The sequence below is a fragment of the Balaenoptera acutorostrata genome, chromosome 9 (genome assembly GCF_949987535.1).
Source record: "Balaenoptera acutorostrata chromosome 9, mBalAcu1.1, whole genome shotgun sequence".
Classification (NCBI taxonomy): Eukaryota; Metazoa; Chordata; class Mammalia; order Artiodactyla; family Balaenopteridae; genus Balaenoptera; species Balaenoptera acutorostrata.
This window is the reverse complement of record NC_080072.1, coordinates 7,796,187-7,814,080: the sequence shown is the minus strand read 5'-3', so window position 1 is coordinate 7,814,080 and position 17,894 is coordinate 7,796,187. Positions and strand designations below refer to the sequence as shown.

Below are 17,894 nucleotides of genomic sequence, written 5' to 3'. Positions count from 1 at the left end.
TCAGATTACAGGCCAGCTTTGGCTAGAGGCCACCAGCCTGGAGCAGGGGCCCCTGGGAACTGTAGTCCTGTGGCCCACAGGGGTAGAACTGAAGCACCCCCTACACAGACACATACACACAACATTGGCCAATGGCATTAGGTCTCCCCCATGACGCAGCTGCCAGGTGAGTGAGTGAAGCCTTCTCCCATTCATTTCTCCCACCTGGGACCATGCACTAGACAGGGCCACACGCTGGACAGGCCTAAAGAGTGGGCCAGAAATGTATGGACACCAAGGGGGGAAAACTGAGGGGGGGTGGGGATGGTGGTGTGCTGAATTGGGCGATTGGGATTGACATGTATACACTGATGTGTATAAAGTTGATGACTAATAAGAACCTGCTGTATAAAAAAAAAAAAAAAAAAAAAAAAAGAATGGGGCCTTCCCTGGTGGCGCAGTGGTTGAGAATCTGCCTGCCAATGCAGGGCACACGGGTTCGTGCCCCGGTCTGGGAAGATCCCATATGCCGCGGAGCAACTAGGCCCGTGAGCCACAATTACTAAGCCTGCGCGTCTGGAGCCTGTGCTCCGCAACAAGAGAGGCCGCGATAATGAGAGGCCCGCGCACCGCGATGAAGAGTGGCCCCCGCTTGCCATGGCTAGGGAAAGCCCTCGCACAGAAATGAAGACCCAACACAGCCATAAACAAATAAACAAATAAATTTATATTAAAAAAAAAAAAAAAAGAGTGGGCCAGGTTCACAAATGTGACTTCACCCATAAAATGGGAGCTCCTGCACCCCGGGAATGTTACACCATTCCTCCTCATGGCCTGGCAGCTACAGATCCTTCCTTTTGCGGCTTTGGCTGCCCCCCAATTCACTGCTGGTGTCCTGGCCCCAGCACTGATTTGCTGTGGGAACTTAGGCTGGTTGCTTTACTTTACTGAGCCTTGAATTCCTTCAAGAAATGTATATGCTCAAGTGAGAATATAAATCCCTGCTTCCTCCAGCCACTGCCTCCTATTCTTGTGGAAGCTGACCTCAGATCCTGCTTTGTTCTTTGAGCAAAAGGAGCCCAGGGCCTGGTGCTATTTCAAAGGATGCCTGGGCTTCCCGGGGCAGGGCAGTGGGCCGGTGGAAGGGAACTGGGTGCTCTGGTCTGAGGGTCAAGGAAGTAGGTCAGAGACCTGGACAGCTGCAGGATGCTAGAGTCTGGTTCAAGGAAGGCCAAGCTGTTTCTGAGGACTCTCTGAGCCACTGCAGACCCAGCCCTGGAAGTACCACCCTGGTATGGGGGCCAAACTCCAAGTCTTCCAAAGGCCAAGCTCTGCTCTACCCCTGCTCCCAAATAGCGTCTGTTCTGGTCTTCCATAGTGCGTGCTTCAAAGCAGAGAAAAAAGACCACGAAGAGAACACCAGAACACATCTGCACAGATGCCATGAGAACGTAGAAAACTTCCTCTTAAAACCTGTTTGCATTTGAAAAGTTTTTTACACCTTGTATTTCAAAAGAATGCCTGGTGGCCCTCAGGTCTCACAGTTCCCACCCTCAGCCTTTCCTCCTGGGCTGTGCCTCTGGGGAGGTTCACCCCACCCTCCACCAAGCACCTGGTCTCTGGGCTTGGCCAGCATCTTCGGCTGCCTGGCCTGTGGTTCCTTGTGGAGGGCTGCGGAGAGCTCAGAAGCTCCTTGGCACAGTTGTCGACAAGCTAGTGCCAGTTACCCATGTTGTCACCTCATGCCCCAACTGTGGCTGCGTGCTCTGGCCACACAAACCTTTGCACTGACCCCTAATTTTCCTGCCACTATGGACCTGCTCCTAACAGAGCTTTCCTAGCTTCTTATCCTGCTCCCCAAGTCAACTCAATCCACGCCCCTCTCCCTGCTTATCAACTTAGTGCTCACCCTGCCCCTGCACTCAAGGCACTTGCTGAACTGGGACACATCCTGTTTCTCTTGGAAAACAGATGTACTTTGAACTGGTTTCTCCAACTACCTTTCTTGTGGGTTCTTTTGGTCTTTGTTGTGTCATTGGCACCCACTCAAAACTTTCCAGTCTTTTCCAAAGGTGACACCATCTCAGGAGCCCCCCTTTTATTTTGCATCCCCCAGCCCAGCATGATGGAAACTTGAAGGCTGAAACTTACCTGTTTCCCCAAGTCCTTCTCCCTTTTCACCCCCATTAGTGTTGCATGTATAGATTTTAAAGAACCCCGAGAGCACACTTTCCCAACCTGAACTAACTCAAGGTTGTTTATGTCCGACTAGGTTTCCAATCAGAAATCCTGCCTCCTTCCTGGGACCAATCTTGGGTTTCTCCAGAGCCCTTGGCTGGGTCTCAGTAACAGAGCCCTAACAGTGACCTTTCCCAACCGACATTCCTTTCCCCAACCTAGCTTTGAGGGGGTGGGGAGACACTGCTGCTGCAGCAGAACAGGAACAGGGTCAAGTAGAGGGCTCTTCTCTACCCTAGGTGTCCAAGGCGGGTGGGAGAGCACTTCTCCCTCCGGTTCCACCACAAAGGCAGGTGCTTGCTGCGGTTCCGAGGGCCAAGCCTTCCTGCTGTCTCTCGTCCATTTCAGGACCTTGAGCTGCTTGGAGAAAGGCCGACACTGATGCCTCCTTCAGCCACTTCGTTACCCTCCAAAACCTTAACAACAGCTGATGGCAGGGAGCAGAAAGGGAGTGAGCACAGGAATGGAGCTGGCCCCAGGGGAGAGAAACGGAGATAGCTGGGCTGTGGTTAAGTCATTTATTGATTTTATTTCTAAAACCCACATAGCGCCACTTTGCCTCTTCCAGAGCTTCAAAGAGCTAATTAACTGCCCAATGAGCCCACCAGGGAAACCAAGCTTGTGGGGGGAAGCAATGAGATGAAGCCGAGGTCAAAGAGGGTTGCCAGGCCCCAGGCCCTGCCCCCATTCTGTCAGCTAAGGACAAAGAGAAAAGATCTCCCTGCTCCCTTTCAGTCAACTGAAGTTTAGGGCTTGCTTAGGGAGACCCAGGGAACAGGTCTGGGTTCTGAGGCTTCATTAACCCCCGCGGGCCTACCGCAAACACAGGCACCCTGGACGGGGCCCAGATACCCAGGCTCTGCTCCAGATAAAACAGCAGCGGCCAGCCCCAGCCTGCAGCTGGAAAGCAGCCCGGGCCAGCACTGTGTTGTCCCCACTGGCCAGGAGCCGCGGGCAACAGGAGCTTGCTGTCCCTCAGCCTCCCGGAAGGAAAGCTAGTGGGAAAAGGCAGGCCCCAGCGCAACTCTCCCCAGGGGAACTGTAGCAAAGCAGCAGCAGCTGAACAAGACCCTCACTGCCCCATGTTATGTCCTGAGATGGATTTTTCTAGTGCCACCATGGGCCCTATCTACTACCCCAGACACGAAAGACCAAAACAGCCTGAGACCCTCTGCGAAGTGCTTACAAAGCACAAGGTGGGGCCCCTTCTCCTGCCCCACCTCTCCCCGAAGCCTGCAGTGCTGGCAGGCGGCGAGTCACCAGCAGAGACAGAAAAAGCCACTTGGCGGTTTTAATTTTAGCAGCTCTGAGCCTGACAGGCAGGATTAGTTGGCTTGACCTTTAGTGCCAATGCCTCCCTAGGCCCAGGACCTCACAGTCAGGTGGCAGCTTCCAGGCACAAATCACAACTGGAGCTCATCGCATGTGGAGGTCCAAACCCCAGGGAAATGCCTTTGAAAGGACAGAGACCAGGGAGGGGGTCACCAGGTTCTCAGCCATTAACTACGAAGGCAGAGGGAGGAGGTGGGGCCACCCACACACCAGCTTCCCCCAGCGAAACTGCACAGGGAGGTAGACAGGGGGCTTCCTTCAGCAAGGTCCCAGAGGCTCTCCAGGAAGAAAACGACAAGTGCGGCCAGGAGCTGAACGCAGGTAAGGTAACTGGTGCTGGTGCTGATGGTGGCAGAGGGGATGTAAAAGAAAAGGAAATAAACAGACCCAGAAAACCACACTGCTCTTTTATTCAATGAACATCCCCCTTTAACGCAGTGTTGAATCATACACCAAAAAAAAAAAAAAAAAAAGCCCAGAGAAATTTCTGCAGATAAACCAGTGAAGAGAACGCGCATTATACATTATTGTCAACATAATCACTCCATGAAGAGGAAGGAGGAAAAAAAGGAAGCAGAACGGAAAACAAGGGGCTCAAACCCCTAGACACTGCAAAACACTGACATTTGGGACTAAAATAAATTTGAAAAGGAAGCCTTCCAGGAAAGAGAGGAACAAATGAAATCCGAGGCAGCTCAGGTGCTCAGGGGCGTGGAAAGGGCACTCCTGGCTGGCAGACAAGCCCACAGCGGCGTAGGCGGCCCCAACTACTGGCAGGGATGCCAGGACGGATATGGACCCTGGACATGGGGGTCAACCTGCTAGTCTACAAAGGTGGCAGACAAAACCCCACGCTTTAAAATTAGGAAAAAAAAAAATCTCAGGGCGACTATGGCACCTTGAAAATCTTAGAACCAAAGGAACCCCCCACTAGCCTGACACTGATGGCCAAAAGCCTTTGCCTAAAAACCATTTGTTCCTCTCTCCTTAGAAAGAGAAGAACGAGGAATGAGAAAAGGGAAAGAAATCTAATTGCAGCAGAAGACCGGGGAGAGCATCTCCTTGGACGGAGTCTGAAGAAAGGAAAAGATAAGGAAATAACAAAGGAAAAAGAAAAATTTAATAAAAAATTTCACAATATGGAGCCAGCGTGTTCCGATTCCGTCCATAAAAATAACTCAGGCTGCTTTGCCGAACCATCCTGTCCACCAGGGGCGCTGCTGAGGCTGTCTGCCTGGAAGGGTCACCAATGGGCGCGGAAAGTCCTCACTCTCATGGCTCGGGCCATCGCCGCCGCGGGGAGGGATCCTGGCGGCCCGGTTTGGGGAGAGGCAAAGGGATTTGGGTGAGGAGAGAAAGAAGACAAAGAAGACACTCGATGCTACGGGGCGCCAGGAGAGCCCAAGCTGGCGCCCCTACTACCACCTGCCCGTTCCTAAGTGAGGCCTCAGTCGCTTGGCCCAGCCCGGTGCGTGCACACACACACATGCGTGCACACAATCACATGCGTGCGTCCCAATGTCTGGCTCCATATGGTGAGGTTCGGCGTGTGTTTAAACGAGACCAATTCTCTCTCTATATAATATATATTTTCTTAAAAAACCGAGTCTAGTTCTGTGGTGGAGGCGGTGGGGGAGCTGGAGGCATCCCGAAGGGTGGCATGCCCGCCACCCCCATGCCCATCATGGTGACAAAGTTAGAAGGGTCCATGGGAGGCGGAGGAGGAGGGGGCGGGGCATACATCATGCCGGCGGAACCAGGCGGCGGAGGCGGCGGAGGGGGAGGGGCCCCGGGCGGCAGAGGCGGCTGGACCCCTGGGGGCAGGGGCACCATAGTGGGGTTGCCTTGCATCTGAGGGGCTCCTGGAGAAGCTGCGGCAGCCGCCTGCTGCTGTTGCCATGGCGGGATGGACCCTGTGCCAGCGCTCGTGGTGGTAGTCGTCGTATCTGGGGTGGTAAAGAAGCCCAAGGTCACACGCGCGGGGGCACACCGCGGCTCTCTGCGGCTGCTGCCTTGGGATGGGGGGGCGAGGGACGCCTGCTCCTTGCTTGGCATGCGGTACGGTGGTGGGGGGCGGGCGGGCGGGGCTGTCCTGGCGATGGGGGTGGAGGGGTGGGCAGGACTACCCTGGGGTCAGCCTCAAGGTCTCTAGGCTTAACAGAGTAAGCCCTTTGTCACCAATGCCCCTGGAAGGGCTGAGGGGAAGGTACCAGACACAAGAACCGGCTCTGACATCCCTCCGCCCATCCGCCGCCACCACCGAACGGCACATTCAACCTCAAGGCCACAGCTACTCTCCCCGCTGCCCGATCCCGATCCCATCCCCGCAGTCTCTCAGGCCCCAATCACATCCCTCTCCAGAGCAGGCATGCACCACCCCCAACCCGGGCCTAACGCATAGGCTTGGGCCAGCCAGCGGCTCACTCGGCAGAGAGCCCGGACTTCTGGCACCCTACCTATGATGGCAGCTCCCCTCCAGGCCCCCACAAACCTCTCCCCAGACACAACCACACCGAACATCAGCTCTCCTCCCCGAGGCCCCCAGGGGCCACAAGGCCCTTCTGTTTACCCTGCAGCAGAGACCAGAGTCTCACCCCAAGGTGTCTGCCTGCCCGTCTGCAAGGGTCTCTCACTCCTCTCATCCCCCTCCCCCGCAATCCCACCCACCCCCACAAGCCCAAAATATTCCACTCACTTTGCTGCCATGGCAAAGGGGTACTGGAAGCCATACTGCTGCTGGGCGGAGGGGGTGGCGGAGGCTGCTGCTGCTGCTGCTGCCATGGGGGAAGAGGACCAGAGGGAGGGGGTGGAGGCTGCCCACTGGGAGGCGGCGGCGGCGGCGGCATCATGCCCATAGGCGGCGGCGGCATCATACCTGCAGGCAGGTGGACACAAGGGTGAGGCCTCAGGAGAGGAGAGGGATTTGCGACAGAGCCCCCACTCACTCCCAGGCCTGGGACGGGACACCCCAAAGTGAGCAAATGGCCAGGCTCCATTACCTTTTCCTTGATGCAGGCGATAGACCCCAGAGCCCACAGGCGTACTTCCCAGGTACTGATCTTGATGGAAGGAAAGAGCAGGAACTTAGCAGGACATTGGAACTGGCCAGGGAAGACGCCGCCCCACCAAGAGCTTAGCCGCACAGCTTGCGATCACTACCCTCACAAGGGCAGTTCTGAGACTCCGCCCCTAAGCAGTAGGCTTGTGCCTACCCCACACACAAGTCCCTCCCTGAACCAGGATGGAACCTTTTTCCTGACCTGGAGCCCAAGCCTCGGCAAGAGACTCAGCACCAATACCCGACCGCTCCGAGACCTGCTTCCAGTGTGCAGTGACGATACAAACCCTTGCTTATCCCAAAGCCCCAAGGTTTCTGGTCTGACACTTACTTACCCATTGGAGGAGGGCCATGGTGCCCAGGTGGGTGGGGGCCCTGGTTCATCGGTGGTGGCGGCGGCTGCATCCAAGGAGGAGGGGGTCCATTCGGGTTGTGCTGCATGGGATGTCCACCGTGCCCGCCCGTCAGGCTGGGTAACGGGTGTGGGAAGCTGTGCGGGCCACCTCCGGGCCCACCAGGGCCACCTCCGTGCATGCCATGATAGGGCCGACTCTCTGACGGGCCAGAATTCATCCAGGGTGGGCGGCTCTGGGTAGTGGACATGAGAGACTACGTGAGAGCATTTCCCGCCAGCGTCCCTGCCTGCTCCCCCTGGTGGCAACACTGTTCTTTCGGCTATGCCACAGGACCAGGACACAAGGACAAGATCTTCCCCAAACTGAGAGGTCCCCAAACATTCCTGACGTCCCGAAAGAACAATGTTGCCGCCCATGTCCACCTGTTCTACCCAAAGCACCTGGCCACATCCCCCCAGTCTCTTCGAAAGACAAGGGGGGCCAGGCTACAAGAACCAGCCCTTGAAGCTCACCGGCGGAGGTGGATTGTTGGCGGGAGCAGCGGGCCGAGGTGCACTGGCCAGGGGTGTGGTGGCGGGCCCAGAGGTGGAGCCCACAGATGCGGGCACAGGTGCCTCCCCCAGTTCAGCCATGAGGGACAAGTATTCTTTATCCATCCGCGCTTTATCCTGAGCTGACTGGGGGTCACCAGGCCTGAAGGTGGGGTGGGGGACACAAAGAGAGAAAAGGAAAAAAATTCCTTAAGATAGAAACCTTTACTGTAAGAAATTTACACAGAGGAAGTTCTGAGGAATTCAGTCACCCTTTCTGACCCCTTCCTCAAAAGAGTCTCATCAGCGCTTCAGTTCCATGCCCAGCTCTGCAACTGGGATTACCACATGTACCTCTGCCACAGCAGAGACCCTTAGGGCAAGAACAGAGGAGACAGGAAGCACCAGACCAGAGCCAACCACGCCAGCCAGGAAAGCACAGGTTTTTCCAAAACAGCAAGTTTCATCAATTTCTACATTCCAGGTTTGAGGGAAGGAAAATCTATGCAAGACCGGAGCAACTGCCAGAAATTCCTTAACAAAGCTTTTTATATTTGCCACCCAAAGTAGAAAAACATTGCTATCAAATGCTGGTTCGCAACTGGTCAAAACTCCACAGGATTGCTGTCTTCTTGTACCAATCTTAAGCAGCAAATGGCAGTTAACATTAAGCCACTGTGAAAACACCTATACCCAGAAGGGAAGTTTTCCAGTTTCCCTGGGCTCAAGATAAGCAATAAAACAGGGATGTTCTGCATCAGCTGTTTCTAATCATCCTGGGCTTTAAATCACACCATTACAGACCACATTCACAGAAAGAAAGCTTCTCTTGGGTCTGCAGGTTAACAGGAACTGTCCTGTATTCCACGGGCTACCAGGAAACCCTCACCTTTGGAATTTGCAATCGGAAGCAATGTGGCCAGCCCCTCCACACTTGGTACACACTGTGGTATTGGTAATGCTGCGGGTCTCCGAGCTCTGCCAGGGTCTTAAGATCCTGTTGAGAGAAAAAAGTCACCTGAAGGGCTATGGCCAATCACCCTTCCTCCATAGGTTCTTCAGGTCTCTGTGCACTCCCCTCTCAACTGATCACATACATACCTGTTATCGTCTTCCCGAAGGGTCCCATTCAAACGAGCCAACTCTCGAAGCTGCATCTTCCGTAGATCGTTCTGGTCCTCAGGAGTCTCGATACCCTGCTTCAGGATGTTTCTTATCTGGTGGAGATGCAACGGGCACAGTTATATAAGTCCTGGGACTACCACCTAGAATTCTGCCTAGAGACTTCCTTTCTGGCTCCCTCACCTGTTCTACTGCTTTCTTCACATTCTCCATGGTATTGGCAGTAACCAGGGCATGAAGCGGCTCATCTTCTCCTGGCAGCATCTGGCCATCTTTGCGCCCAACTTTCCCTTCTTTCACAGAGCCTTTCCCCCGGATCATGATCTTGGCATTACACTCCTTCTCTATGTTCTTCAAGGTGTTCCCTCTGTCAAAGGCAGAAAAGACCGCTGTCATACCTGACACGCAAATTCACACGCCAGAGTGGCTCGCTGGGCACTGGAAGGAAACCGTGAGTGCAGAGAATGGGATTTTCCCACCAAGAGCTCCATGATCTCTAAGTTAAGGTCAGAGACACAGCAACCCTCAAGATTTGACTTCTCTGCGGTGAAATGGGGAAGTTAAAGAGATTTTCTCACACAAAGGCATGCACTCAGCCAAAGTGAACATCCTACCCAAAACAGGAAAATAAGCCACCAGTGGCACCCAAATAGGCAGAAGACAGATACATCTCCCAGGTCCTTAGGAATTCTATATTCCAGAGGATAGTAGTTACTCACCTGGGCCCAATCAGCAGCCCCACAAAGTTGATTTCTGGATACTCATCTTGTGGAATCATTACTTTATCGCTCACACGTGTTGCTGGAGGTCTAAGAAAGAAAAGACTCATAGACTCTGCACACTTCCAAGATGACACAAATAGAGAGCTCTTCTAGAACTAAACCTTGACACCACGTGTTAATTACAGGTGACTGGGGGTAAGGAGTAAGAGGTTAGTACCAAAATTGCTCTACCAGACCACACCTAATCCGCAGGTGTCCTTGTCCCAGATCACCTGGCCCTCGCTTACTTGTAATCTGCAGGTGGCTTGAAATCAGGGTTGAGGGCAACCATTTCCGTGATGAGGTTATGCCGCTCCTCTTCAAGCTTTTTGCGGGTGCGGAACTCACGAGTGTTAAGCCGCTTCCCCTCGCTATTGTAGATGGGCTCAGGGGAAGGGGACCTGTGGGAAACAGACCACCATCACTGTTCTGCCTTCACTTTTCTCTCATTCCCACATGGGCTAAAATAAGTCTTCCCCAGCCCCTCTGCCTCTCAGACCCTAACTCAACACTCTTCGGAGGAACCGACCATAACGTGTGCTATTCACGATCGTGTGGAATGGGGAGGTGGAAGCTGGCTTAGCATTAGGGGGACTGGGGTGTGTGTGAGAAAGAAAAAAGTAGTTTTGCTTCTAAAAGTGAAGAGAGGAAAAAAAGTCTGTCCTTCTGGGGGGAAATATCTAGATTGTAAATGGCAAGGACAGTTATCATCCTCTGGAGTCTTCTTGCCAAATATGAATTTGCTTTCATTTGAAAAAAAATTAACATTACAACTTTATGAACCACGGAAACCCGAAGTTTAGGCAAAACGTTTACTCTTGCAGAGCTCATGCCCTATCAGGAAGAGAGTCTGTACCCCTACCACATAGTAAGTATGAGCTCTTTAACCCAATGCAACTGGGACTCAAGGCTACTGCAGCTACTTGGCCCCCACAATGGAGAGAGATGGTTCAAGGCTTCGTCTCTGCTTTTCCTTCAATGGCCTGGCTGGCTGTGTCCAAGGCCCAGGAGTCAACCTGTTTTCTGGCTGTTCGAGGTTGGGGAGTCTGGGTAGAGAAAACCGTTAAATTGCTAAAGCAGCTTCTGTGAGAGGCTGCAAATGCAGATTTGGTCAAGTACTTGTCTAGGGTCTGAACCTGCAAACAGCAAGGGGAAAACCTATGATTCTCCACCAGAGTTTACAAGTCCAGAAAGCAGATTTTCTCTCTCTCTTTTTTTAAGGAGTAAAATGCTGTTGCTACAAGTAAAAAATAGTAACGATAAAATGGTCAGTTTACCACAGCTGGATTTTGCGGTAATTAAAAAAAAAAGAAAAGTTACACTCCTAGAATTCTGAGTTAAGATTACAAAAAGGACCATAGCTTGATATTCTGAATGAAAATTTAGTAGCAGCTGCAAGAAGGGAAGAGACCATGTGGATCAGGTTATTTTAAAAACATCCTGAAAGTAGTCAAGACTCCTATACCCTTGGTTTAGTTGAGAGAACCTTGCCTAGTTGGAGAGCAAGGACTGAACTCGGCTGCTCCCACTGTCTTCAGCCTAAAGGGAACCATGTCATACCACGTTACACACACGATGGAATAAAAGGTCAGGTTTGTTCATGGCTAATGACGGCTAAATGACACCTCCGTTTCTAGCATTTGTATAAACTGTTAGCACAATCCAATAATAGTGAACAAAAACAAACATACCCCAGCTTATTAGACTATCATCTTATACATTTAAGTCTATAAGAGATTTTAAAACATTTTTAACTGTGCAACTTGAGCAAAATCAAAATGGCATAAAGTGGCTTCATATTGAGAATACACCTTCTTAAGAAATAATCTTAAGTAAGAAACTCATAGCATTTCCCTCCAACCTGGGTTCTTTCAAAGCAAAACCATCAGGCATTAATTAGGGCCTCTTTCAAACTGAATACAAGGGAGAAAAAAAAGCTCTGCTCTGTTTTTATTTCTAACATGCTTGACGTTTCTAATTCCCACCTCATTCATAGCTGTCTAGAATTAAGCATTTCTGGCTAATCACCAGTTTTACCAGCACCAAATTGGTCATTTAAAGGTCCTACAACAGTGAACCTCTTTCCAAATTGTGGAAGTGAAAGGCAAAAGCCAATATTCTAGAGGTCAGATTGGCCCAACTTCTTCGCTTTGAATAGGCACTGTATTATAGATCATCTAGTTTCTAATCCAAATCCTCCAGGAAGCAAAGAAGGTTTGTTAAAAATTCAACTTTTTGAGGAATTGCCTGGTAACCTGTAGACATGTCATTAAAGGGAAAAAGGCCAAAAAGGCACTAACAGTTGTGGTCTACAACCTATAATTCAAATCTTAAAAAAGTCAAAATATAAAACATAATACAACCCTCCAACCAAAATCTACTGGTGAAAAAATAATAAATTTAATTTAATTTAAATTTAATTAAATAAAATTAAAAGCGTCAATATGGAGAAATAAGTTAATTTGTTTCCTGACAAAGGGCAGCAGAAAGATGCTTAATTGAGTGGCTTCTAAAACCATTACATCATCTTCCTGATTTAACAAGTTATTAAAATGGGTAACAAAAGCCAAAAACACTACTTTTTTAAAGCAAAGTCTTTTGAACTATGCTGCATGCACTAAGAGAAATTTCACTGAGAGGGAGGCGTACTGCCCTTCTATTAAATGGACCAGATTTTAGCTGCTCAAATATCAGCCTGCGAATAAAATTCCTGTTTAAAAAGTTCATTTCCCTCAGACTTTTTAGACTTTTTACTTTTCAGAGGTGAGAGAAATTATAAACTGAAATGACAAGACCACAGCTGTTTGAAGACCACACTCCCTTTAAAAAAAAAAAAAAAAAGTAATTTAGGGTTGGTTGCTTGCCTTCCCAAAACAGGTGAGAATATTCTGGCCCCTCCCAACACCCCAGGCAATGGCCAAGGCTGAAAATTAACTGGCAGTGAAGGAAGTTGTTAGAATCTTGTCTATTTTAAAACCATGTCAAAACCATGAGCAAGAGACTGCAGCAATGAGCTGACCAGAATGAATTTCTGGCCTACTCAGATTCAGTGATGCTCAAAAATATTCTTATTCCCTACATTGTGTAGTATCTGTGAGGAAAACTTTACACCTGGGCTCTCAGCCAAAGCAGGTACTGAAATGGCTGGTTAACGGGCCACCTCACTGTCCCTACCGGTGGGTAAATCAGGTTAAAAAACCTACATGCTTACCAAATGAAAACCGGTTGTCCGTTTTCCTGTTAACTTTCGATTCTGCTAGTAATTAAATTTCATTCCAATTTTCTAACTGATGACTGACCATATATACTGCTAATTTACACTCTAGTTCCCAGAATGGTCACAGTACCAGTCTTCTTACTAGGATTTTATTGAACTGACACAACATGTTGCCACCAGTAAAATGTATTGAGAAAAAGGTAAAAGCGTTACTGTCAGCTGGTTAAAACTGTTTCCCAACCTGTCCTCAGGGTTAGGGGGGATGCCCAGGTCTCCTGTGCGCAGTTTACGAGTCAGGTCTTCTATCTGCAGTTGCACTGGAAGAAACCAGGTTAGGAAAGAAAAAAAAAGGATGGAAAAAAGACAATGTTACCAAAAAACATCTCAAATCTCAACAACAAGCATGAAGAACTCGGAGACTTTGAAAGGGACGACTGATCAGTGAACACATTGAGGCAAAAACCCCCAACCACCTATTGGCAGGAGTCCATTTACATCTATAAGTATCTTTCACTTCAAAATGGTTATCACTTAAGGAAGCAAACAATTTGTTGGAAGAGGGGTTAGCAGTATAGACTGTTCGCTAAGGCTAACATCAAAGCAATTATTAGGAGGTGTTTCACCTCTCCCTCCCCACCAAGGCTTGCTATACAATTGGTACCCAGAACTAAACCACGTTATCACCAATATCTTGTTCCCATCAAATTACATTCTTGAGTGCAAGACTCTTAGAGTTTATTTTTCCTTCATTAAATATTAAACATAACCCAAAATGAGACTCAATTAACATGGGACAAGGAAAAACACCAGTTAAGCAAAGATCATTTTCATTGATACCAGACTTAAAATTCCTTAAATAAGACATTTAATAACCAATTCAACAATCTCATATCAGTTTGTACATACTCTTTGTGTAAAACCAGATCCAAAGGATCTCCCAATACCTGTTGTTTTTTATTCAAATTTTATGACAATCCATATACCTTAATAAACCAGTAACCGTTAAGATGCAAGAAGTCTGTTTTTAGACTTGTTCCTTATGTGAGGAGTAAAAGTAGGGGTGCAGAGGATGAAAAGTATTGGTCAAAGACAGTATGTGTGGCCCTCAGACCTTGACAAATGAGGCTGTATGTGAAAAAGAGAGATGAGGGTTTCACAAAAGTTCAGTGATTCCAGGGGAATATTACCCAGATGATTTCTCAAGACAATGGCACTGCAGAGCCAGACCACTTTCTTCGGCATGCTGAAGACCACCTGTTTCTTACCTTTGTAGCATCTGAGTGTTCTAAACAGATACTTCTAAATAAGGGCAAGTTTTACTGGGTTGGGTTAAAGTTGAGTTGGCTCCGAGAATTAATGCATGTCTAACCCCAGACACCCTTGTAATTTTAAATACATCCCACAGGGATATATCACACAGCCACTCAAACTCTGAAGAAACGAAAATCCACATTAATATCAAGAGAAGATATTGGAGGCATTCTGTACAGGGCAGTATGTACCATGAAAGACAGAAATGCAGTAAGACACACATGGGCCCCTAAGCTCTTTTATGCCAGAAAAGTTCTGACTTGGCAGTCAAGTATTAGCTCAACAGCTCAAGGTGAAAGTCACCTTCATGGAGATAGGCAGTCATCTTAACTGGACTGTAGGGGTGTGGGATCTGATCTAAGGAAAATTGCTGGCACTTAAATCAAAAGGCTGCTATCTTCCTTGGAGCAGAGACCTACAGTAGCCTAGGCTCTGATTCTCTCTACTTTGATTATAGCTATAAATAGCCCTTAGGGCCCAGAGCATTAACTCCCTCCAAGGGAAGAGAGCTGGAGATGTAAAGAATGAGTTTGTTTTTCCCATTTTCTACATCTGCTTGTGTCCTTGGGATATCACTCCACTAGGAACATTTTCATAAGGTTATCAAGACCCAGACCAGTCAAATATGAGACATAAAGGGATGGGTGGGAATAGACTGAACAGTGGGGAAAGAAGAATTATTAGTATTGTAAAAAAGAGATAGACAACTCCAACACCTCAAAATTCTCAGCAATCTAGAAACACAAGAGATTAAGATCCTCAAGAACAACAACGGCCTTGAAATTTTTTTATTCGTGAAGGCCACAACCTCACGGGTCTAGGAGGCGTCTGCCCTAATTTACTCCAAAGGGGATGTTTATTTGGTTAGTAGGAAATGTTTATCAAGTGAACTTTTTTGAGACAGCTGCACAATTACATAAATAAAGGTAAAACTTGCATTAATAACCTAGTATTTAAAAAAAAGGTAACTTTGAGGTTAATTTCATTTCTACTGTGGACATTCTTACTTCTCAAAATTTCTCAACAGTTAAGATCTTTTATCCTAACCACCTCATTATTCCATATCCAAGCAGTATCCCTTTCCCTGCAGAGTTCTTTAGTAGTAAACACAAGAGCCCTCATTTCAAGACAGCTCTCCACAAAGACCAAACCAGAAAAGATGCTAAAGGAAAGGTTAAATTCATCAAAATGGTAAAAAAGGGGTGCACTGTAAACACACTTTCAGAACCACTTTTTGATTAAACTGAGCTTTTTTTTCCCTTTTAGAAAGTACCTATAAAAAATAAAAGACCACATTTTAGGGAAGGGAGAAATATGAAATTATGGTGAAAGGCCATGCTGTGAAAAAGGTACTCAGTTTACAATACCTGCAGTGTTCTCCACTGGGGCCGTGTCCAGAGAGGCATAAAACACTCACCTCATCAACTGGCAATGAACAGCAGCTGAAAAGGGTGGGGTGGGGTGCCGGACTGGGGACTAGTCTCACTAAGTGGGCCCCTCTACCCTCCTGGCACTCATGGAGAACACTGCTGTTACCAACAGACCAAAACAAGGAGCTACAAATGCAGGACTCACAGAGCAAAAACTGATACATTATACCAAAGTCGCAAGTACACCTGACCATACCTCCTCTCAAAAAAGAGAAAACTTTAAAGTCCCAAACTTTCAACAGATAAAATGTTGCTCAGAATAGTAACAATCCGAAAATGCATTTGGGTGCAGAACGTGTATTTACCTATATAAGCTCTTTCTTGTTCCCGAGTAAGTCCAGGGGGGATAACTGTAGGCATTCCTGGAATCACCGTCTTCTGTTCCATTGTGTCTTGGTTCCAGCGGCTCCTCTTCCGCTTCTTACTGGGGAAGTCTAAAAGAAATAAAATTCATCAGATGCAAATATAAACCAGCAGAGTAACTACCAAAAGAAGTTTAGGATACTTATGATTATTACACACAACCTCAGCAGACTGTGAAACTGAGAGCTTGACCTAAAATGGAAATGGCAAAGAATGGAACACAAACCTGAGAAGTCAAGAGACATGGCCACTAGAAGGGGACCTGGACCTGGGTCTGAAAAGTTAACATTTCACATTTGTAATTTTTGTCCACAGAAATTCTGTGAAGTACGTAAACAAGGTAACAAATCTCAATGCATAAAGTTTCAAGTAGTAAAATAAAATACTGAGAAGATAATATACTACGTGGTTGTCCATAAACACCTTAACAGCCCCAGGGGAGATAAGAGTAGACTAAACATTCAGACAAGCCTGTAAAGCAATATTGGGACCTGCTGGCTCCTCCCACCTCCCCATCAGTCACCTGTCTGAAGGGGCCAAAACACAACTCAACCTATAGTTATTAAGTGAAAAACCTGGATTCTTCAGCAAGGTCACTTTTTTCTCAGAAATTTAGTCATGATCAGCATTCAATTTTCCTGGCCAGTTGGACACTCAGTATCTAAAAGATGTATCAAAAATTCAACAAAGAGGAAGATATATAAAAGCCAAATCCTCCTTCTCCAGTACACAGGCAGAAACTCCCTAGCATTTGGTACACACAAGTGTTCTCCTCAGGGGCCAGACCCAGGGGGAAAGCCTCAAGAGGGGAAGGCATGTCACATTTCTTAGGTAGATAAAGGGAGATTAGGAAACGAACAGAATTTCCTCCCCCAAAAAGAGCCACAAAAAAATCAGACCCAACCATCCTCTGAAGACTTTCAACCTCTTTGGTTCTCTGTAGTGAAAACCCTGCCTTACTGTAGCAGTCGAGGAGCTACTCTGGGTACTCTTCTCCCTTTAGGACTCTTCTACAACCAGGAAAAGGACGCTCCACGTCATCAACTGACCCTTTCACACCTTCCAGACTTGCACACTCAACACCCCATCCACTCACTCGACCCCCTCCACGCCTCTCCCCTACACCAGGGGCGGAGAGCAACAGGGGGTCCCCCCCCCCCCCACCTAGGTTTTCAGGCTGGCCGCAAAGCCCGGCCGCCACACTGCGCCTGCGCACAACAAACTTCCTCCCGCCGGGCCCCCACCCCTAACGCGCGGGCGCACTCGAGGCCCAAGAACCCGGCCGCGCGCCCCGTGGCGCCTCCGCCCGGGTCTCCCCGTGCGCGCGCGCCCCAGCCGCGTGCAGCCGCCGTCGCCGCCGCCGCGCGCCCCTCAGCCGGCCGGGCCCATCCGCGCAGCGCCTGTCGCGCTCTCTCGGCCCGACTCACCTCCTCCGCCACCGGCCGGGCCCGGCTGCTGGTCCTGACGCGGCGGCTGGGGTGGCGGCGGCGGCTGCGGTGGCGACACGCGCTGGTAGAGCGGCGGCGGAGGGGGCGGCTGCGGCGGCGGGTACGAGGAGCCCGGGGAGGGCGGCGGCGGCTGCTGGGGAGGTGGGGGGGGCGGCGGCGGCGGCGGCGGCGGCAGCGCCGCGAAGGGGAAGGCCGCGGTCAGGGCCCCCACCGAACCCACGGGCGGGGGCGGCGGCGGCCCGGACACCAGCAGCCCCGTCCCAGGCCCGGGAGCAGGCGGTGGCCCCGGCTCGAAGCCCCCTTTGGGGCCAGGGAGGCCCAGCTTACCCAGCGGCGTGGCGTTCGCTCCGGTCGCCATGGCGCCCCCCAGGGACCGGCACCGGCGGCTCCTTTTCGGCGGCGGCGGCGGTTTCTCCTTCGCGAATCTTCTGGGGGGAGGGGACCTGACTGTGCTGCCGCGGAGCGCGCGGAGCCCGTCCTCTCACGCGGCGGGCGGCGGCGGCGGCGCGAGACGCACAAAGAGGGAGGAGAGAGGGCGCCGCGGGGGCGGACCGGGGGCGACGGGGCCGGAGCCTGGATTGGGCCGGGCCGAGGCAAGGGGTCGAAATCGGCGGCCTCCGATTGGCGGAGCCTTAGCCCTTCTCGATGCGCGCTGGGATTGGCCGGACCGTTAGGCCAGGCGAGGAAATGGCGGCTGAGCCTGGAGAGCTGGGAGGTGTCGCAGCGCGCACTTCATTTGTTACTGCGCG

At 50.1% G+C, this 17,894-nt stretch overlaps 1 protein-coding gene across 10 annotated transcripts; it reads right to left on the bottom strand.

Moving 5' to 3' along the window:
• Nucleotides 1-3,935: 3,935 nt before the first annotated feature.
• Nucleotides 3,936-17,894, bottom strand: SF1 (splicing factor 1). Of its 10 annotated transcripts, XM_057552614.1 has the most exons (14): nucleotides 17,473-17,891; nucleotides 15,640-15,768; nucleotides 12,835-12,910; nucleotides 9,625-9,777; nucleotides 9,335-9,424; nucleotides 8,799-8,982; nucleotides 8,595-8,710; nucleotides 8,383-8,490; nucleotides 7,476-7,656; nucleotides 6,943-7,216; nucleotides 6,549-6,608; nucleotides 6,245-6,424; nucleotides 5,291-5,495; nucleotides 3,936-4,857 (listed from the first exon to the last, which is right to left on the bottom strand). In XM_057552614.1, exons 1-14 carry the CDS (start codon nucleotides 17,501-17,503, stop codon nucleotides 4,728-4,730), a joined length of 1,917 nt encoding a protein of 638 aa, XP_057408597.1. In that variant the 5' UTR covers nucleotides 17,504-17,891; the 3' UTR covers nucleotides 3,936-4,727. The 10 variants fall into 10 exon arrangements, with proteins under 10 accessions (XP_057408597.1, XP_057408589.1, XP_057408594.1 ...); XM_057552606.1 differs by lacking the exon at nucleotides 5,291-5,495 and having other exon boundaries at nucleotides 17,125-17,893; XM_057552611.1 differs by lacking the exon at nucleotides 5,291-5,495 and having other exon boundaries at nucleotides 6,939-7,216; nucleotides 17,473-17,890.

Bases quoted from the DNA above. Each gene is read 5' to 3' on its own strand.
- SF1 (XM_057552605.1), bottom strand. From the start codon at position 17,503: ATGGCGACCGGAGCGAACGCCACGCCGCTGGGTAAGCTGGGCCTCCCT. The intron at 15,769-17,124 runs GTGAGTCGGGCC...TATTTCTTTTAG, and splicing joins CCCGGCCGGTGGCGGAGGAG to ACTTCCCCAGTAAGAAGCGG. The intron at 8,711-8,798 runs GTGAGGGAGCCA...CATCTCCACCAG, and splicing joins TGAAGAAAGCAGTAGAACAG to ATAAGAAACATCCTGAAGCA.